Source organism: Truncatella angustata (genome assembly GCF_020726525.1).
Source record: "Truncatella angustata strain MPI-SDFR-AT-0073 chromosome Unknown BKA67scaffold_4, whole genome shotgun sequence".
In the NCBI taxonomy this organism is placed as follows: domain Eukaryota; kingdom Fungi; phylum Ascomycota; class Sordariomycetes; order Amphisphaeriales; family Sporocadaceae; genus Truncatella; species Truncatella angustata.
This window is the reverse complement of record NW_025763384.1, coordinates 3,280,469-3,301,023: the sequence shown is the minus strand read 5'-3', so window position 1 is coordinate 3,301,023 and position 20,555 is coordinate 3,280,469. Positions and strand designations below refer to the sequence as shown.

The 20,555-nt window shown below is 48.7% G+C and overlaps 9 protein-coding genes across 9 annotated transcripts; 5 read left to right on the top strand and 4 right to left on the bottom strand.

Moving 5' to 3' along the window:
* Positions 1-1,742: 1,742 nt before the first annotated feature.
* Positions 1,743-3,082, top strand: BKA67DRAFT_507252 (uncharacterized protein; the record flags this gene model as incomplete). The annotated part of the gene is made up of 5 exons (XM_046097146.1): positions 1,743-1,883; positions 1,947-2,316; positions 2,366-2,483; positions 2,540-2,680; positions 2,746-3,082. Coding segments are annotated over 5 exons (1,107 nt in total), but the record flags the coding sequence as incomplete, so codon positions are not given.
* An 89-nt stretch (positions 3,083-3,171) lies between these two features.
* On the bottom strand, positions 3,172-3,881 carry BKA67DRAFT_288271 (uncharacterized protein). Its single transcript, XM_046095992.1, has 2 exons — positions 3,439-3,881; positions 3,172-3,354 (listed from the first exon to the last, which is right to left on the bottom strand). The coding sequence occupies exons 1-2, from the start codon at positions 3,634-3,636 to the stop codon at positions 3,211-3,213; spliced, it is 342 nt and encodes a 113-aa protein (XP_045958997.1). The 5' UTR covers positions 3,637-3,881; the 3' UTR covers positions 3,172-3,210.
* A 246-nt stretch (positions 3,882-4,127) lies between these two features.
* On the top strand, positions 4,128-5,892 carry BKA67DRAFT_518061 (Alpha/Beta hydrolase protein; the record flags this gene model as incomplete). Its single annotated transcript, XM_046097979.1, has 2 exons — positions 4,128-4,553; positions 4,618-5,892. The coding sequence occupies 2 exons, from the start codon at positions 4,128-4,130 to the stop codon at positions 5,890-5,892; spliced, it is 1,701 nt and encodes a 566-aa protein (XP_045958996.1).
* Positions 5,893-8,121: 2,229 nt separating this feature from the next.
* On the bottom strand, positions 8,122-9,818 carry BKA67DRAFT_592728 (amino acid permease-like protein; the record flags this gene model as incomplete). The annotated part of the gene is made up of 3 exons (XM_046104863.1): positions 8,122-9,133; positions 9,183-9,518; positions 9,571-9,818. 3 exons carry the CDS (start codon positions 9,816-9,818, stop codon positions 8,122-8,124), a joined length of 1,596 nt encoding a protein of 531 aa, XP_045958995.1.
* A 1,171-nt stretch (positions 9,819-10,989) lies between these two features.
* Positions 10,990-12,525, bottom strand: BKA67DRAFT_659005 (uncharacterized protein; the record flags this gene model as incomplete). Its single annotated transcript, XM_046107381.1, has 8 exons — positions 10,990-11,366; positions 11,414-11,454; positions 11,502-11,591; positions 11,646-11,853; positions 11,927-11,945; positions 11,998-12,227; positions 12,287-12,323; positions 12,376-12,525. 8 exons carry the CDS (start codon positions 12,523-12,525, stop codon positions 10,990-10,992), a joined length of 1,152 nt encoding a protein of 383 aa, XP_045958994.1.
* A 2,296-nt stretch (positions 12,526-14,821) lies between these two features.
* On the top strand, positions 14,822-15,594 carry BKA67DRAFT_659004 (cutinase; the record flags this gene model as incomplete). Its single annotated transcript, XM_046107380.1, has 3 exons — positions 14,822-14,989; positions 15,062-15,273; positions 15,324-15,594. The coding sequence occupies 3 exons, from the start codon at positions 14,822-14,824 to the stop codon at positions 15,592-15,594; spliced, it is 651 nt and encodes a 216-aa protein (XP_045958993.1).
* A 329-nt stretch (positions 15,595-15,923) lies between these two features.
* On the top strand, positions 15,924-17,112 carry BKA67DRAFT_566091 (uncharacterized protein). The gene has a single exon (XM_046102852.1). It carries the CDS (start codon positions 16,074-16,076, stop codon positions 16,953-16,955), a length of 882 nt encoding a protein of 293 aa, XP_045958992.1. The 5' UTR covers positions 15,924-16,073; the 3' UTR covers positions 16,956-17,112.
* A 377-nt stretch (positions 17,113-17,489) lies between these two features.
* BKA67DRAFT_677261 (major royal jelly protein-domain-containing protein) lies at positions 17,490-19,180 on the top strand (the record flags this gene model as incomplete). The annotated part of the gene is made up of 5 exons (XM_046108820.1): positions 17,490-17,670; positions 17,721-17,867; positions 18,007-18,299; positions 18,337-18,580; positions 18,692-19,180. The coding sequence occupies 5 exons, from the start codon at positions 17,490-17,492 to the stop codon at positions 18,793-18,795; spliced, it is 969 nt and encodes a 322-aa protein (XP_045958991.1). The 3' UTR covers positions 18,796-19,180.
* Positions 19,181-19,276: 96 nt separating this feature from the next.
* BKA67DRAFT_659001 (uncharacterized protein) lies at positions 19,277-19,576 on the bottom strand (the record flags this gene model as incomplete). Its single annotated transcript, XM_046107379.1, has 1 exon — positions 19,277-19,576. One exon carries the CDS (start codon positions 19,574-19,576, stop codon positions 19,277-19,279), a length of 300 nt encoding a protein of 99 aa, XP_045958990.1.
* Positions 19,577-20,555: the final 979 nt, after the last annotated feature.

Sequence of the window (20,555 nt, the reverse complement as noted above, 5' to 3'; positions counted from 1 at the left end):
GAAACCACGATGATTATTCACGTATCGTTGGTGGAATGTGTCGAGAGTTATAGAGGGCCTCTACAGCGATTGGATTTTTGAATCAAGCCCAAATACCCTAACAGAAGTCAGCAACTAACGGCTCGGATTTAGTAGGGAGAAGATGACAAGCACACTATATTCAACGTTACATCACACCAACGACTACGCACATCGGCGCATCCAAGGATACAACATCACATCAGTACTATGGATTTCTGCGGTCATCAATGGCACCGGAATCCCTGAGCTTCACTTATGTCAGTCTTAGTAGTACTCTGGTAGACGGATACCACGTGCGATTCGTCTTACACTATAATACTCCACCGCACAGGGAGACCTGGGCGGGGTTGACTCAACGAATACTTGCATTCCGAAGAATATGGTACGATTCTCGGAGCGTCTGTCGTTTCCAGTGGCCCGTCCTGGGTTATGCAAATAAGCTGAACAAGTCGGTGTGGCCGTCGGACTTGATGATGCCGGTGTAGCAGTCACTAATTTCCGAAGATTGGTGAGGTTTGGATCGAACTGTGATGTCGCATCTACCACAGTATTCCCCAGACGTTAGGAGCTTGTATACCACTGCCGCGCGTGAACTCAAATTGCATCCCCATCGACCGCGTGGCTTTTGAGATTGCATGGGAACGGAAACGGTATGGTGACTATAAAGCTTCAGCTCACGGCCACCGGACCGGTGCGGAACTAGACTACAGCAGAGCAATTGATCTAGCCGGCAACATGGCGGATCCTACACTCGTTGGAGACAATTTCGGGACTGTCCCGCAGCGTCGCAATTGATTGCTTCATGCCCTGTGGAACACGAGGTCCTAAATTTGCCTAGAAAGGGTCTTGCCAGTTGACCTGCTTGGAAAAGTCTAGCTAGCTCACAGGTTCGATCATGCATATCTGGGTCGACACGTTTAGTGCAAACTTTAAAAAGTCCTCGATCCGACATTTGCAATGAACCCTGAAATACTGCAAGGCCCCCGGGTTTCAGCAGTCAAGGATGGCTCGGAGACACCAAGTAGCCGTCAGCCGCGCAGAGTAAACTTAGAACTGATCTTCTCGAAGTTTGTTCTGCATAAGACTTGTGCTATGACATGTGAAGAACTTTGCAATGGCGCAGCCCGCTGGCGCCGTCGTTTCACCGGCGATTCGGTATTTCGATCATGAAGCGTTCAGAACTCAGGCACGAATGCTCTCGAGCCAAGACATACCTATTCAATTCGAAAATTCCCTTTGTGCCTCTCACCTCGGTTACAGTATGGAGTGGCCCGACAATGTATGTATGTAGAAGATCTTTGGTAACGCTTTGTCAATGTTTTGAGATCGGTGCGCTAGTTAGACCTTTAGGTTCCATTCTCCCTTGCCAACCTCTCCAATTGGAGCATACGTTGTAGTGGTGCCATGAGTCGTGAACAACTAAAGTGCTGTCGATCACTAGCCTCATATGACACTTGTGCAGTACTGGTCCTTGGGCCTCAACGCGAAGGACGCAGGGGAGAGTCTAGGATGAAGATTACACATTTCGCTTGATTGATACATCGAGATTGAGAAGTGTTTCAGCATGTCAGATCCTGACAGGGCTTCCGACTCAACCTTATCTGCCATGTGGTCCCGTTGTGAATACTTCTGATCCCATCTCTTCCGAGATCATCGCCTCCCAAGATCTTGATGCTGCACAGGGTGTGCATTGCACATCGGCGACCGATACAAACATGGATGATGACAGAGGCCCACGGCTCCTCGCCTCGTGTTGGACACTGGTTGCCCTGAGTGCCATATTTCTAATCTTGAGAGTATACTGCAAGCTATGGCGTGCCCGTGGATTATGGTGGGACGACCACTTGATGATTGTTTCTTGGGTATGTTGTGCCCCATCTCTTACACACATGGTGAAACTTGCTAATGACAGCTATGATACCTAGGTATCCTTATTGATTGCAGTATCAATCAATACATACATCACTTCTCTGGGTTTCGGCCGCCACCTCTGGACAATCAGCGCTGAGAACAAGAAAACCATCAATCTATGCACCATTCTCGTTGCAGCCTTTGGAATTATGGCAACGACAATCAGCAAAACATCGTTTGCGCTCACACTATACCGAATCATGTTGAACACTTGGTTAAAACGTTTCCTCATCTTCGTTATTGTTACCATCAACATATCGATGAACCTTGTTTGGATCTTTGGATTCGCCAAATGCACGCCTACCGAGAGAGTCTTTGATAGCAGCGTTCCTGGGACCTGTTGGGACAGGACGAGCTTGCTTAAATATCAGTTGTTTTCTGCTTGTATGTCAATTGGACCCTATTGTGTCCGTTCCGTCGCTAACAGCCGCAGATTACTCCTCACTTCTGGATTTTGTGCTTGCGTTTCTTCCATGGAAGATCTTGATGGGTATGGTTATGCTCCGACGGGAGAAGATCGGTGTTGCCATTGCAATGAGCTTGGGAGCGATGTAAGAAAGACTTGTTAAACTAAATCAACTATAACAGCTTGACTAACAATTATCAGTGCCGGCGCTACTGGCATTGTCAAAGCTGTATTAGTAGTCAACATGACAAGCACAGATATCACATATGATCGCGTTGATCTGACAATATGGACTCTTACGGAACCTGCAGCCACCATTATGGCAGCGTGCATACCTGTTTTGTGAGTTCAGTCTTTCATGAGTTTAGGGCTATATGATATGAGCGAAACTTGCTAAACTTTTACAGGAGGATGCTATACAAGGAATTAAAGTCAAGTCATGGAAGTTACTTTCGAAGCAGATCCAACACCGCTCCGTACAGCGTCAATCGGGGAACCACTCAACCAGATACAAAGTCGAGAAGGACGACGCGATATGGGGCCCACCCATCGCATTATGGGCGAAACTCGGTTGTGATCATGTCAACATCAGGCTGGCAAGAATCGCAAGAAGCCTTGCAGGACGCAGGAATGGTTCGAGCCGAAGCATCTTCAGACATAAGCGGCATCGTCAAGACGGAAGAAGTAAGCGTGGAACACCAGCGACTTAGTAAAGTAAGCGGCGATGGTTCGTTTGAGTTAAAGCCCATAGAACCGACCTACAGGGTTGGCAGGAGGAGAGACGACGCTGTCTAAACCAGCTAATCTCATGTTCAAGTCATATGATTTTTCAACTCCTGTGCAGCTAAGGCCGCCGGTTTTCGCTTTTTCTCTTACTTAATTTTGACCATTCGTGACCATGATTGGTTGTTTACCATTGAGTTTATATTGTGTATGGCACCATTTAATATGTCGTAGAAGACGTAATTTCCAAGCCCAAAGCCAATGGCACGCATTTTTGACAAACATTCAAGAGACTACAATTATTGTTAGCGATTGCCGGAGCCGAACCCCACTACATCTGGCGTGATTCTAGCGAGGAAATGGCCTGGGAGGCTTGCATAATATGCCATTATTACCCAAGACAAGCTAAGGACCGCTATGAGCATGGGCTCCCTGTTCCGAAGGAGACAATACGACGTACTGTGGTGACGGTAGTGCCCCGTATTGCGTGTCCTGAAGAAAAGAGCGAGTCGGCTTCTCCTGGGGCCGGCGGAGGCAACATTCCATAACATACTGACGTGATGTGCTCGTTGCATATTGCGTACCTGCAGGTTATTGAGCCATGAGGGAACCCGCCGCACATCACATTCTTCGATCTGGTTTGAAAATCTTGGTAAAGGACCGATCGAGGTAGTGATCGGCAGGTCTATTGAAGATTCGCAAGTTGTGTGTCGGAATGACCATTCCTGGGGTGGAAAAGTTGAGGAGTCTAGCGCACATCGTGACTTGACTGATCCTTGTTCAGCCAAACCTCAGTATGTCAAGCATGTGTGGGGAGTCTCCATTGGCCTCGGGGTTCTTCGGGGCAGCTGGGGTTGGGTGAAGACTAGACCTTTTCAACGAATCGTCGCCGGAATTGACCCGGGACTAGCTGCTATAATGGTGGAACGGTATTATGGATACCCAACAGTAAGGGCTTCCTGAGCCGCATATATACGATCGGTCCTGGACCAAAGCATGTGAGAATGGTTGATCTCTCCGTGTCGAATCTGTACTCCGAGACAGCATTGTTTGAACCGGGCCCGAGATGCCGTCGCTTAATTTCAGCATAATCGTTTCGGCCCTTGCCGGCCTGGCGTTCTCTAACCCTCACGGCCGACACTCGGGCTCACGTCAGAATGCTGATTCGTCTAGGAGCCCCTTAGTGGACCTTGCTAACGGGACATACTACGGCTTACACAACGAGTACTATGACCAGGACTTCTTCTTGGGTATACCGTATGCTCAACCTCCTACTGGCTCTCTTCGATTCGCACCACCCCAAGCACTTACAACATCGTTTGCTGAACCTCGAAATGCAACCGAGTACAGTTTGATGTGTATCGGCTATGGTTCGGATACTTTGAACCTGGGAAATCCTGTCTCTGAGGACTGCTTGACCATTAATGTTGTCCGTCCAGCTGGAACACAACCCGGTGACGACCTCCCTGTGGGCATCTGGGTCCACGGCGGCGTAAGTTCCCTTGAATAAGAAATTGATGATATCCGGCCTTTGCTAACATTAATCTTCACCACAGAGCTACGTCAACGGCGGGTCACGCGACCCGAGGTACAATCTTACGTATATTGTTGACCAATCCGTCAAGGAGGGCAAGCCGATTGTAGCTGCCTCAATCAACTATCGATTGTCTTACTGGGGATTCCTGTTCGGCGAGGAATTGCAGGAGGCTGGTGCTGGCAACATTGCCTTCAGAGATCAGCGCTTGGCGCTGAGGTGGCTTCAGGAGAATGTCGCAGCTTTCGGCGGTTCGCCTCAGAAGGTGACTATTTGGGGAGAGTCGGCCGGTGCTCGATCTCTAGGCATGCAGCTCGTGGCTTACGACGGAAACCACAACGACCTGTTTCGAAGTGCCATCCTCGAGAGTGGAAGTCCTGTCGCCAAGTTTGCCAACGCTACGAATTGGCAAACCTATTTTGACGCTCTCGTCGAGAAGACAGGATGCACTAACGCCACTGACCGATTGAGCTGCTTGAGAGAGCTACCAGTGAAGACACTCAATGACATCTTCAACGGTACAACTCCTCTGGGGGTCACATCCCCTACGCTCAGCGCTGTTGTTGATGGCGATTTCATCACAGCTCAAGGAGCCGAGCTTTTGCGTGACGGCAAATTTGCCCATGTTCCACTCCTACTTGGCAACAACTTTGACGAGGGTACTGGATACGCGAAGCAAGGCATCAACACCACGGCGCAATTCCAAGCGTACTTGACAGGCTTAGGATTTGACAGCAACCAAGTGGCGACTCTTACCGAGCTGTACCCTGACGATCCAGCTGTTGGCATTCCCGGATTTTACAATGCCACGCCTCCGGCCTATCCCTATGGCCTGCAGTTCAAGAGAGTATCGGCTGTTGCTGGAGACTATCAACAGCACAGTGGAAGAAGACTTACAGCAGAATCTTATGCTGGTGCTAATCTGCCCGTCTACTCGTACATGTGGAATGTCCACGTGAACGGAATAGCACAAATCTACGGAGCTACGCATTTCCAAGAGGTTGCTTTTGTTTTCGACAATACTCAGGGTCTTGGGTATGCGAGCAATCCGTTTGATAACAAGCCCGAGACTTTCGTGGAGCTAGCCGATCTAATGAGCAAGCAATGGGTGGCATTCATAAACGAATTGAACCCGAACCTCAACGATTCTGCCCAAAGCCTTGTGTGGCCTCAGTACACAGTTGATCAACCGGATAATTTCATCTTTGACGTTAACCAAACGGGTCTGGCGTACGTTGCGAAAGACGACTATCGGTCGACGGAGATTACTTACCTCCTCGAAAATATTTTTATCTAACGATAATTGTCGAGATACCCTTTGTTTATATAGACTAGACTGGAATAGATAATATGAAGAGCGGTCATTTCAAGGAACCCTAGCTCCATACTTTTGATTGTTCCTCGATTGAACCCCCTTGCTTGATCGATTGTTGCATTTTGTAAGTGTTTGCAGATTTCTTATATTCAGCGAAATATCCAAAGTTCACACGTGAGAACAGGCTAGGAGTCGTGCAATGCTTGTTTACTGCACATGTTCACGTATCAGGTGGCTACAAAGTGCACACACACCGCATTCTTCAATGACTCAGATCCAACTGAAAACGGCACAAAGAGTGCACGCCTCAAATGTTCTCATCAACTACATGTAGTTTGCTTCGCTCTGCGCAAAACTACCTATGCAACGGGCGCTGGAATTTGCGAAAATGGCGGCCGTAGCGCAGCTACTACATACAACGACTCAATAGACGCGCAACATTCATGCGAATTGGGATCATAACGCTGGACAACAAACCCTGCTAAGGCACTTGACTATCTAGGTCTGCCAGTAATTGATCACACCTGGCTCAATTATCTGGTCTTACTTGGGCATACTCGGTAGAGCGTTACGCTTCGTGTGAGACGCTTTGGCAAAAAAATCGTCAACGTTGCTGCATTTACACCAATACTTGAACAGCAATAACAAATCTCAAATCATCATCACCAGGTGATCCAGAATCAAATGCTACTTGCAAATCGCAGTGAAAAGAACCATGAAATATCCATATTGACTTCCTGAATAATCTCAAATTAATGGTTGGCATGTACATCCTCCAGCGCCGTCGATAGTGCATTGCTCTCCCTCCAGACAAGTGGCCGCAATCATCCAAACACAGGAGTGACAGATTCGGATATTCGATGAACCGCTTTTTTTCTGTTCAAGGAACCAGTTAACATATACTTCTTTCTCCAATTAGTCTAAAGAGGGAAAAGGCGGATGACGTACACTTTTCGCAGCCCCAAGTGCCGGATGCGCATGTCAGGTTCGGACTGATACCTGTCACATTTGAGAACGTTGCATTGACTGTGCTGGAAGCCACACAGAGGGCGAGCAGCTTGAGCAGGCGCATCGTCTAAGGGCGTAGTATATGATCTCCGGTATGAACAGGTTATGAGATGGTTTAACTGTTTGAATTGTGTCATTATTGATCTTCAGCTGGGAGGTCTAAATACTTATTCCATATCCCTAACCCGGGGGGCCTCCCGGGGCGGACACCCTGAGAGGCTGGTGCGATTGAACAGTATTGGCCTCGACATCACACTTAATTGGTGCTTTTCCTACATCTCTGTGATACCTAGAATCTAACATAGCTCACCGATCGGTTGCTCCCACGGATGTCCAGCTCAGCCTTGGCTGCGCGCCAAGATCCAATAATGTCTTTCTATGGTTGACATGAACTCAAAATTTTGTATGGCCAATGACCGCACCAAACTTTGATACTTGGTCAACATCATAGCCATACCAAGTCCATCGCCACGGTCAACAGCCCTTGATATAGCCCGTCAAACCTCACCTATGCTTTGCCAAGGTTCGCTTACCTTTATCTCATGGAGAACAGATTACCGCTATTCAATACATCGCAATTTCAACTTGCAGTGGCAATAACCACTAGACTAGCCACTGACAAAATTTTGCTTTTGCCATGAAGGGAGTTCAGCTTCCACCAGCCTCCAGAAATAATAGAGTTCAGCGTAAGACGGTGATACCGGCTTTAGAAAGAGTATAAACGCTAAATCGGTAGAGTAGCCACCCAAGGTCAGGAACATCTGGGGCGGATGCAGCAACCTTATTTCCAGCGCGGAGCCCGGGGTAGTTTCACCTAAGCTTGTTGTGGACATGAAAAGTATTTAAACCCTTAATTATTATCCGACTCATGCATTTACCGAACTGTGCGATTACACATGGGAGCTGCGAATGAGGTTCAGCACTCGTGGCGAGTTTACCAGATCGAGCTCTGCGCAAACCCTCCAGGCGGTTGTCCTTTGATTATTCTTGCGTTGAATGTAAACGCTGTCATAGCTAAGACTCGGATCTCCGGGCAATTTCATGCATGCACTTTTGCGACCAACGTCAGACCGCATTTCTGTTGTCAACGTGATCCGGAAATGCCATGTGGCTTTTGCCAAAACAATAACGATTGAATGCTGTTCAAACTTTTGTTGACACATACTGACCTTGGAAAGCGCGTCTTCAGCGATTGAGAACACGTTAAAAATTCTTGGCCAGTCTCTTCCATAGGCTTTGCCGACTGCCAAGTTCTCCAGTTTCGAACTCTTTCGCTTCATCCAAGTCACGCCTCCGCCCAGACTGCAAGTCTACCTCGTCAGCCCGCCAAAACCGTGTGCGGAATACAAGCTTATATCCGAAGTAAATTATGAAGAATAATGGTAGCAGAATATATGCATCGACGAAGGTTCCTGCATCAAATGGTGATAGAGTTGTCCAGCCTTGCACAAGGGCTAGAAAGACGTTGGCGGCCAGGCCAAAATATGCAAACCAAGGATAGCCCCAGGACTTGAATGGCAGATCCTCGATTCGATTACCCTGAACCTTCCAAGCTTTTCGAAACCGAATATGAGTCAATGAGATCGAACCCCAGACTAAGAACGTTGACACGCCACTCAGGTTGACAATATAGCTATACGCGTTCCCTGCTCCGGTACTGATGTTCATCAAAGAAATAGCTCCGCACGCATTGGCAAAGACAATAGCTGGGATCGGAACGCCGCGGCCGTCAGTCTTTCCGAAAAACTTCGGCGCCTTTCCATCCTGTGCCATGAATAAAAGAGTTCGGGAAGCAATGTAGATCGACGAGTTGATCGCCGAAATGCAGGTTACCAAAATGAATGCGTTGATGAGATTTACGCCACCTTCCCATCCAGCGTTCTGAATAGCAATGGTCATTGGGCTCTTCAATGCTCGACTCGCTCCGTTGATCAGGCCGTCAGCATTGGAAGGACAGGTCAGACCGAAGAAGAATGCCGATCCCATATAAATGAAGACAATTCGCCAAAAGGTCTGACGGATGGCCAATGGCACAGCTACTCTTGGATTTCGTGTTTCTGTAGCAGCGACAGCAACGGACTCGACACCAGCATAGAAAGTAGAGCAAAAGACGAACACAGCTGCCACTCCCCTAAAACCTTCCACGAATGGGCCCGGGTCGTGCCAGTAACGAAACCCGATAGCATCAACACCTTTGATGCCCCCAGAAACATAGCTAATACCCAGTCAGTCTGAATCAAAACTTGATACCTGCCGCAACTTACATTATCGAGAAAAGAAAATATGCCACGAGACCCAGAAGCTTGATGAGTGCCAGCCAAAATTCTGCCTCTCCGAATGTCTCCACTCCCAACAATTGAAATGCTAGGAAAGCTGTCCAGAGGAGAAGAAAATAGCCCCATACTGGAACCTTGTCGCTCCAGAACACCAATATACTGGTTACCGCATTATACTCATTGGCAAGCACTGCGAACCATATAATAAAGTAGTTCCATCCTACTGCCACGCCAAAAGCTTTATCCACGAAACGGTCAGCAAGCTTTGTAAATGCACCTCCACTCGGATATAATGTTGTGAGCTCGCCCAAGCTCTGCATAATGCTGCGCATTGTCAGCTACCATATTTTTGGCCGGGTTTGTCGCTCCTTCTCACCTAAAAGCAATGATACCTATGATACCAAACCCGATCAGCAGAGATGCCGGTCCACCGCTCGACAGAGCTCCTCCAGATCCTACCAGCAGTCCAGGCCCAATGATGCCTGCTAATGCCATCATACTGAGATGGCGCGTCTTCAACCCACGTTTTACACCACTTTCCGGGTCAATCGCCCGGAAATCGCTGCCCTGAGCATCCTCGGCGTACAGCTCTGAGGCGGGTTCAGAGAACTTTGGGCCGGCCATATCGTCTGTGTCGGGTTGTTGGTCAAGCTGAGAGTATCCCGCAGTAGATGGTGGCGACGAGAACATGACGAGGACGACAAAGAAGACATGATAAAAGGCTGCAGCGCTACGGCAGTAACCATGCTTGCTATTTGGCAATAAGTATGGCGTGCTTCGACGTTTGGAGGTGCTAATGCACATCTGGTTCTTGGCCTCGATTGTACAATGGGTACAGTGGATAGTTTGATTATAGCCTAAGCTATAAGAAGTTTAGACACATCTTCAAGGCGCACTTGCGCGCCATCCCACTGAAGCTCTGCCAAGACAACGTGTAATATATGTAGCCAAGGAATGATAACCTGGGACGAATAATTCTTTTTTTCTTTGTTTTCTTTTTTGACCATCTGTTATCTCTAGCCTTTGAAGTGCCATACTGTCTACTGTGCCCTGGTGCACAGCGATTGCGAGTCTTCGGTATCGCGGCTCAGTTTAGTCAACCAACGTAGAACCTCTTGGTCCTGAGTATGTTTACTACGCAGTGAACTGAAACAATGCCCATGGACAAATGATTTTGTTTGAGGACTGACCTGCTGGGTCATACTACCATATTACCTCTAGACCCGATAGACGGATTTAGGTCTGTGAAGTAGTTCTTGACATACTTTCCATCATTCTTCACGACGTATCTCGACATGTCGTGATGTATGTTCAAATACCTAACGCACGTGAAGCGTGTGACGTCAGTACCCCGCGCTATGCAGCCACTAAGGAAACGGGAAACAAACACCCTACCCATACTCCCAGACTCCCAATCCATACACGGGATTACTATGATCAAATGGGATTTTCTCCATGACCGTTGGCTCAGTGGCAATTGTCTATGGTCTAGGTAGGTGACTGAGACGCCCCAGTGCTCTCTTCGGCCTTTCACTTCTGGATTGAACGTGATAATGGGAAAGGTAACTGCGAATCGCTGCGGACATGTCACATTCGACATCTTCACGACGGTCGGCAGATAGGCCTACTCGTACAATACCATTCACTGGCCAATCCCCGAAACAACTTATAGAGCAGCACATCAATCAATCCGCCCGAATACAGTGAGCGAGTTCATAGTGGCACTGGCTGATCTAATGATAGAATCGTGTCGGATCTGATGACTTGGACCCTGGGTCTCATTGATTGATGTTGGCTAATTAGCTTGCGAAACCTGAACAATCGTTTCACTTCTGACGAAGATACCGCCCATTGCTGGCGCAAGCGAAATCTCACGCTCAAGATCAGAACGAGCTCCATTCCCTGTGATTACAACCTTGGCCAACCCTGTACCATAAATATGTTGTTCTTCATCGCCGTTATCTGACATACAGTCGTCATTGTCTGGGCGGGTGAGTTGATGTACTGAATCTGAATCATCTATACTCCGCGTCTTCGATTTCATCGCCGACATCTTGATGAGCGACTTCAAATTTCTCGGATTATTCTGCTCGTTGCTGGATTCTGTCGACGCGTTGGGGAATATGCGTTTAAATACCTTCAGGAATATCGGGCGAAGCATCGGAAGGCAGGCTAGAATCGTGTTAGCAAGCTCAACATCCATTTTCAAGCAAGCCTACCTGATATAACTGCAAGATTGACTTCGACAGTAGCCCAAATCCTGTGGTTGTTAGCCTCGGCGCGTCAAATGTGAACGTTTAAACGTACATGATAGGTGCAACATTCCAAGATATTTCCGGCGAGTTCGTGTCGTACGAAATGGAGTATACCAACACGATCACCGATGCGATGCATACCCTGTTGGCAGGTCAGTATTTGGTACTCGATCAGCGATCTTGGCTGGGTTCTTACAATGTTCCAAACATGAACAAGGCTATCACTCCAACTTTTTGCGCTGTTTTCAATTGTAATTTTCTAACCTGATAGACAGGTAAACTCAGGATAAAAAGGTCGATGATCAGGTGAACTAGAACGGTACCGAAGAAGAACTTCGAATCGTCAATCTGACATGTCGCGTTTGGTATTTCGCGGTCCCAGAAGGCCTGTACGGGTACACAGTCTATAGAATGATGTCAGTACATGATGCCTGCTCACGCATGAGGAAGAATGTCGGAATTAGGAGATCCACATACGAAATATCGCAAGAAATGTCTACTGGACGTTAGCTTAATTATTCGCTGACCCAGTGCGCTTCGGAACGTACTCTCAATATGAACCATATGGTGGTCGCAACGACTAGCGCAATAATAGGGATTTTGATGTTCGAGGTTCGGAACATCCTCCAATAGAAGGCAAGAACAGCAAATTTGGCGCATGCAAGAGAAAGTGCATAGAATATTTCGGCAAGATAACAAAATAACAGGCTCTTGGTTAGTGACTCTTTCGGTGTAAGTTCGATATCCTTGAGCTGCAGGCCAAACCCATAGTATGACCCTTTCCTGGTGTGTTAGAGTTCCGGTTGAGCACGACTCGCATGTCGAGAGAATGCTTACACAATATGAGAAGTGCGCTCCATCCCGCACCGAACACCTGCAACACACGTCAGCGATAAAAGATGGCCATGCAAAGCCTAACAACCTACAAATGAGCCAATACACATGAAATCGTCCCACCATATAGGGACTTTCGTCATCCTCCTAGCCGCGAACCGCAACGTTATTGCAACCGCCGCCGCGATGAGTGTTATCGACACAGCGGCAAACATATCGGGTTGCTGTGACTCCACGACCATTTTCACCCGTTTCCTGAACGATGGACAAGATGCAAGAGAGATGATGAAGCAATAAGAGTTCTAGATTTCATCCTGATGTCTAACTGTTCGGGCGCCGGGGTTGAGAACATAAGCTTAAAGGCGACGCTTGCAAAGCCCAAAACAGTGCATGAAAGGTCTCCATCTCATCTCGAGCACACTTCCTTACCAGATGTTCGAATATCTCGCCGTGTATATCGGTGACAGACAGCCGTGAATGGAAGCTCGACACTGCCGACATCAGACGGCGTCGCGCCAACGTTGGGCTAAAACTAGCCCCGACAGCGCGGGCCGTCCTGGACGCTATCTGTCGCCTCGAAACACGGGCTTCGAAGCCCCCTGACCCGAGTCATTGGCACGATGTAAACGGGGTAGACCCAGCAAGCAGCGTTATGCAGATGTCTTTAATTCATCCTAGACTTGCAGCCTTCAATCTGCCATGTCGGGGATAGACGCACCGAGCAGGCGACCCTAGTTGAGATGACACCGCGGATCGGCTTGCGCCTTACCAATTCCATTAAATCGCAACTTTTGGTAGGGCTGACCGCGACTCGTACAAACGTACGGAAGGGGCTCTAGATAACTCCTGCTGAGCCAATTGAGCAATGGACTGCCTTTCATGGTCAGGGCATGCTCTAGGTGATACAGCCTCTCGATGTTCTAATCACAGCCATATCGACACGTCAATTCCAATGTTTGATATGGTCACACTGGATTCTTGTTGCTGCTATTCTATATCAAGTCACCACAATCGCATCTGATCTGAATTCCATTTTGAGCGAGTTGATTAATTAACTTGCGTACTCTTCATCTGTTACCCTATAAGCTCGACCACGGTGAATACCTTGTCGCCGTGCTCAGCATTGAACAGCAAAACATGCCCGGACGCTACATAGCGTCGATGAAGAACGCAGCGAAATACGGGAAGTAACGTAAATCGCAGTACTTAGTGAGTCACCGCATCTTTGGATGCACATTGCGCCCATTAGCAATCTATAAGTCTCGTTTTGCAAGTCTCTTTAATAAGGTCCAGCGAGATGACCAGACGGTAGGGATTGACCATTTAGTTTTACCATAGGAGTAGACGCAAAGCATCAGAGCAAATATGCCTGATGCGATAAGTCAGTTTTGGTCCCGACCTTCATAATGTGATCCTGTGCTACAAAGTCGATCTAGCAACGGTAAGCTGGGACATTCGTTACTCAAGCGGTCCGTGTCCTGTGAACGAGGCCACGAAAGACCTCTCTACCTGATGTTCCATTCAGACTTATAGGAGCTAGTTGCCGATCCGGTGTCTCCAGGCACACTTCATACCAAGTTCTAGACACATGTGCCTTTGTGGTATTCCACCAAAGAGCGCCTGATGTTCTCACAGCTTGATGCGCTGCATGCAATTTGGGCTCAGCAGTAGTAGACTGAGAGATCGCCAATCGCATCTCTACCCTCTACGTATTTTGCCGAGGCCTGGAGAGCCTTCGTATATTCGCCCAAGGTGTGGTTGCTAGGTTGGATGCGCCAATGGACATTCAAAGTGCGTTGGCGGATACCGAGGTAGGAAGGTTTCGGCCTCAAAACTCCCATAACCTGACCAAGTAATTTAGAATATCATTGAGAGCTCTATGGATACTACTAGACGATATCCGCTGTGGGAGCAAGTCAGCGTTTGCTCATTGCGGAGAAGCACAAGGCTTCGCTGGTCGTGACTCCCATCTCGTCATGTCATTGGTGCGCACTGCTGCCGGGCTCTCTAATTCAAGTTGGGGTACGGGGTTTGGAGATGGTGCCAACCCAAAAGAGGAAAACTTGCGAAACCAGTGAATGGTTTTGAGCTCACAAGTCAGTGAGCTATTGTCGACCTCTCAAAGCCAGATGCATGACTTCGCGAAATTGTCTTCTCAACATTGGGGACCGAGGCCGTGGTAGCATTGGATTCCGACCACAATGAGGCATAGCCAAGCCCCTACTGCAACTTCCCCAGATACCAAGAAGACGAAGAGCCGAGCGCCAAGACTAGTAGAAGCTCAAGTCGATGTAGACACAGCTGCATCATGGTTCCAAAACATGACCATAATGAGGAGAACAGCATTATAAGCCGAGGCTCATGCTTCGAAGTTGACGGACTGGCTGCTATTCGAAGTCTATAAATACGCGGGTTGAATACGAATTATTCACCACGACAGTTTCGAAGACCAGGCAGTTCTGCAACCAGATCATTTACTGAGTAGTCACTTCTCGCCCTTCTTTCATCTGTTGTTCTCATCCCCATATCGTAACAAAAATGAAGTTCCCCATCGTCGCACTCACATTGGCGTCTTTCGCTTGGGCCGGACCTGTTCCTGTCATCGAAACGCGCCAGACGGCTGCCACTTCCAACGAGTTCACTATTGGGGGCTGTCGAGATGTGATCTTTATCTGGTCGCGTGGAAGCACCGAAGTTGGCAACATGGTAGGTATTACCATGAGTTCCTTATCCCGACACCACATCGCAGTCCGTCTGAGCTGCACTGACAATGGGTAGGGTACCATCGTTGGCCCGCCAGTATCCAACGGCCTCAAAGCCAAGTTCGGGGCGACGAAGGTCGCTACTGAAGGTGTCGACTACGCTGCGCTGCTTTCTACGAACTTCCTTCCGGGCGGCGCTGATCCGGTGGGCATTGCGCTGATGTCGCAGCTTCTTACTCAGGCAGCCACTCAGTGCCCGAACTCAAAGATCGTAGCCGGAGGCTATAGGTGAGCTCATCAGGCATCAGATCGTGATGTACGACTAACGCCCACCACAGTCAAGGCGCCGCCATGACCCATCGGGCAGTGGAGCAGCTCAGTGCCTCTGTTATCTCCCGAATCGCTGGCATTGTCTTGTTTGGTGACACACAGTACTTGCAATCGAATGGTCGAATTGCCAACTACCCTACTTCGAAGACCAAGATCTACTGCGCGTTTGGAGATCTTGTCTGCGCAGGCACCCTGACTATCACGGCGGCTCACTTGTCGTATGGCGCAGATGCCGATGATGCCGCCGCATTCCTAGTCGATAGAATCAATGCTGCTTAAGTAGCAATCCTCATGCGAAGTTTGCAGGAGAAACCCTGGCAGATCATAGCTTCAAAAGGGGGCCAAGCTGTTGTGGTGCAGGAATTTGTCTTCTTCACATTCCGTCGCTCGTTATTATCTTTCACGCAATCGCCTGTCATATGGCCGTTCCCTTGGTGCTGGTTATCAAGGCTGAGCAGTCAGCACCGTCGTTAGCGCCGTCATTACCTTCTTGTATATACGTAAATAAACATTTTGGATCCATATCGATATTCGTTCAATGATGACTGCAATCGGTTGCGACACGGTGCTGAAAATAAGTTAAAGCTGGATGAAAAGAAACAAAATGGCGCCAGAATGCGGAGACCGCAAGAAACGGAAACCACGCTAGTCTAGAGTTCAGAAGCCCCAACACCTAAAATTCACCTATTGCCGAACGAAAATAGCCCCGCCAACTCTACTGGTCATCTCCAGAAAACCACCAAATTCTAGTACGTCACATGGAGAACGAAGACATGCTGAGACCATTGCCTGACCATGTTGACTTGCTCATCCTTGGAGCAGGCTGGACCTCGGATTTCTTGATACCTCTGCTTGAGAAGAAAAACATATCCTATGCGGCCACATCAACGACCGGCCGAGACGGCACGATACCTTTCAAGTATGACCCAAATACCGAAGACCCTGCACAGTTCAGGAGATTGCCCTCAGCTGTCACCGTCGTTATTGTATTCCCACTCAAGGGCAAAGGTCAATCAAGTCACCTGACCAAGCTCTACAAAAAGACCCACGAGAGCAGTGAGCCCCACTACATCCAACTCGGTGCTACAAGCATTTGGAAGGGCGAGGGCTGGCAAAATGACGACTCGCCCTATGACACCAGCAACTCACGTGCCATTGCGGAAGATGAGCTTATGGGGGTTGCCAACGGCGCGGTCATGAACCTTGCTGGCCTGTACGGTGGCGCCCGGCAGCCTCGAAACTGGGTTGATCGCGTAGTCAAGACAAAGGACGAACTCAAGGGCAAGGGCGCCCTGCATCTCATCCATGGCGAGGATGTCGCAAGGGGGATCATCGCACTGCATAAGAACTTCACTCCTGCGAAGCGCTGGCTTCTGTGTGACCTCCATACATACGATTGGTGGGATCTCGTGCAGGACTGGGCAATCAAGGTACAATATGATGCTGAAGCTGGTAACATTCGCGTGGAGGATGCCGAGATTGCGAAACAAAAGCAAATGCAGGTCTGGGTAGGCGAGTTGATGGAGGAAGAAGGCGTCAAGGCATTGCCCAGAGACTCGCCCTTGCTTGGTCGTGTCCTTGATGGAAGGGCATTCTGGAAGACAGTGGGAATTTGGCCGAGTCAAGGACGTGTACTTTAAGATGTTTCCATGGATGTAACCAAAAGCTTTTGTAATTCTCCAATTTCGATATTTGGACTCAAAATCGCTCCTGGAATGCATGCATCGAGAGCACTGGAATATCTCTGATATACGTCAGCCAGCACTAATTTCAGCTCTCCATTTGATATAATACCAGAAATTACGAATTATTTATTTTCTTTTAGATCTTTGATTTGTCCACTTTCCGCGGAACGCGTGCCACTAGATCCTAGTGGTCAGTGAAAACTAATGCAGGGGATTAGAATACGGTAGCATTCATGCCAATACAAGGATTCCAAGAACACCTGGAATGCGGGGACTTGAGGATTCAACAAACACCAATACGTCGCTAACAACGGATCACCCAATTGAACACGTTATGAGTAATCCAATTACCGCGATATTGATATTGCGTGACGGCTGAGTAACATGGATTGATAAGCAGGACTCATATGAGCTTTTGCTTGCTTCGAAAACATAGGAGGTGTGTCCCGCATCTATTATTCAGAGATCGAATTTTATCAGCCACTGATCATGAAGTCCACCGTTATTTCTTCAGGCGCCGCGGCGCTTGCTGGCGCGCACGATTTCAGCTTTGTTAGTGATCCGGGATACTGCGGACCTGCTCTGGAGATCGAACATGCTTACTACAAGCAATGGCCTACCGGCATCGCAGTTTCGAGCACTGGAAGGAAGTTCTCCAATTATCCCGGAGGTATGACATAGAGATTGAACCGACACACGTGCCATGCTGATTACAAGCAGGATTGGATCTAACCAATGTGTGCAACGGGTCAAACAATGTCTTCACGGTGGGGGGGCTCACGTCTGTCACCACCGAGACGGCTTACCCATCGCTTAAGATAAACCAGCCACCGGGTGGTGCCATCAACTACACCACCAGCCCGCCAAGTGAGTCGATTATGCTGACTCTTCCATTTGGTGCCCCATTAACACTTATTGTTAACTGGAGCAAACTACCAAGACTATCTGATTGGCGTTCGGTCTGTTGTGGCCGACCAGAAAGACCGCCTCTAAACTTTTGACACAGGCCGAGTCTTGACGCCGGACGGGCAGCTCGTCTATACAGCATACGGAGGACCAAAGCTCGTCCGGGTTGACTTGTCGACAGACCAAGTCTTCAAGACCATTGTCTTCACCCAAACGGTAGCTTACTCAAACAGTTACCTGAACGATGTTCGGTTCGACCTGCGGGAGGAGGTTTCCGAGTCCGGCGAAGGTATTGCCTACGTTACCGACAGCAGTTTTGAGGGTCGCAATGGAATTATCATCGTCGATCTTGGTTCTGGCAAGAGCTGGAGACATTCAGATATCGCACACCCGGTGCGATTCCAGAGTCAGTTTCTTCCCTTCATTTGAGGTCAGCCAATCTACTATACTCCCGGGGGTTATGCCGCTATCCGATCTCCCCATTGGTTCCGATGGGATCGCGCTGTCTGCCGATGTGGAGAGGTTATTTTGGGTTCCTCTTGCATCACGTTACCTCTACAGCATTGCGACCTCCTTGCTGCGAGCGCGAGGCCAAACAAGCGAGTTGCTAGCTCAGTCAGGCGTACAGTCACATGGTGAAAAGGGCGCAAGTGACGGCTTTGAGACTGACAGCAGTATGTACCCTCTTCCTTCTCGATTGCTCACTGATTATGGATACAGGCCTTGCAGGTGATGAGTCTAGCCGCCTGCAATCTCTAGAAAACCCTACTTACCTCTGATTGCAGATGGCTATATATACTTCGGCAACAACGAGAACAATGCGGTCAATTTTTTCAATCCAAAGAACGGAACGGTTGTACCATTTGTATGGGACCCAAGAATCAATTGAGTCGATACAATGTCGGTGGGATTCGACGGTTACTTGTACTTCACTGTCAATCAAATCAACCTATCTCCTGCGCACCGAGAGGCGGGTACGTCCCTTTGCTCTCTTTAGAGCACCACTACCGGAAGGTGGCGCCAAGGTACAGCTGATATGGATAATCGCCGCTTACACGGTAGAAGAACGGGAGAACAGGTATTATTTGATTGAATGTGTTCAAATGGAGTGCTTTCACAGGTTGACTTTGTCGGACTAGGATGATGGCATCGGCCTCTCCTAATGTCCCGCTTTTGCATAGTTAGTGCACTAATGAGTAAGATACAATCGTGCAGTTGTTAAAGATAAAATTTCAATTCGCTTTCTTAATATGCCATGTAGTGTTTGTCTTGTTAACCCGATTCCCATTCCGTTGCCCAATGTATGTCGTATCGTTTCATGACTCCGTATCATCCAATGCTTTTGCTCTTGCGCGAGCATATTTGTGTGTTTAGATTCCATACTTCTTGAATCCTTGCTGCTGGTTGCCGCCAGTAGCGCCCGAGACGGCACTGCCGACGCCGCTACCGACCTGGCCGACAGCACCGCCAACTCCCTGGGTCACTCCCCCGACGGCGCTGCCGAGGCCTTGGCCGGTCGCGTTCAGTCCGTTGCCGAGACCTTGTGTGGTTTTGCCGACGGCACCGGTGACACCACCGAGGAGACCACCCTGGTTGTTTGCTGACTCGCCTCCGGTCAGGACGTTGTCAACACCGCCCAAGAGACCGCCGAGGAGACCACCGTTCGACATTTTGATGTGGTGTGGGTTGGTTTTGGTCTGTGTAGTGGAGACTTGTGATTGGTAAAAAGTGTATAGTAAGCTTGCTTGGCTGCTGTGATGATTGTTGTAGTTTGATACGGGTCAAAAGAGTTTCTTAGGGTGGTACTACTGGACACCTTATATGCTCCGGTCGATTAACATGTTGACTCTTCGATCAGCCACATGTTATGACGTATTTAGAATGATATCATCCTTGTTGACACTCGAAGATATCGGGAAGCTCAGGGTCCTGTGGGGGCTTGTAAGCGAGACGTCCTGTGGATGGTGGTGTGGCTCAGCGAAAAAAACCTGTTTTCGGGGGGTTGATGATCAGGGTCTTGCGGACATGACCAATCAAACAACAGATCGCGATTGTTTCAGGGATCAGCAGATCCATGCACTGGGGTAAGTGGACCCAAAACCCATTGATTCGCGATCTAGACTGCCATTACCTACCGGACGACGTCAGGGTCTTATCAATTTGACTGTAAAATTGCATGAAAAAGAAACGGAAAGATGCAGTTCTAATCGCGAGGGCAGGGAAATGGCATTAGGACCTTGTGCGCGGAGATGGAGTCTCGATGCGAATCGGGCGCTCGTCGCTTGGCGTTTACACGATTGTGGATATGGAGGTTGACACTTTTCCGCAGGCTCTCCGCTCTACACAATAGGAGATATAGGACGACAATGCGGCCAAAAAGTAATTAGAGCTATGAAAGGCGCTGCTAATACTGCACGTGGGTCAAGGCCCAGACGCCTGGTCGGAGACTGAAGCAACGGTGTCGAGGTCTGAACCTTTTGAAAGGGCTCTTGTTGATGCATTGTTGTACCAGTGATGATATCAGTTGATCACCTCATATTCCGGAATTCGTTATTTTTGGGAGACGTGCTCGCAACAGGATGAGACTTGATTGGATGTACGGAAGCAACACAGGTGCTACCTATGTAGTATGCAGCCATAGACCCGGTC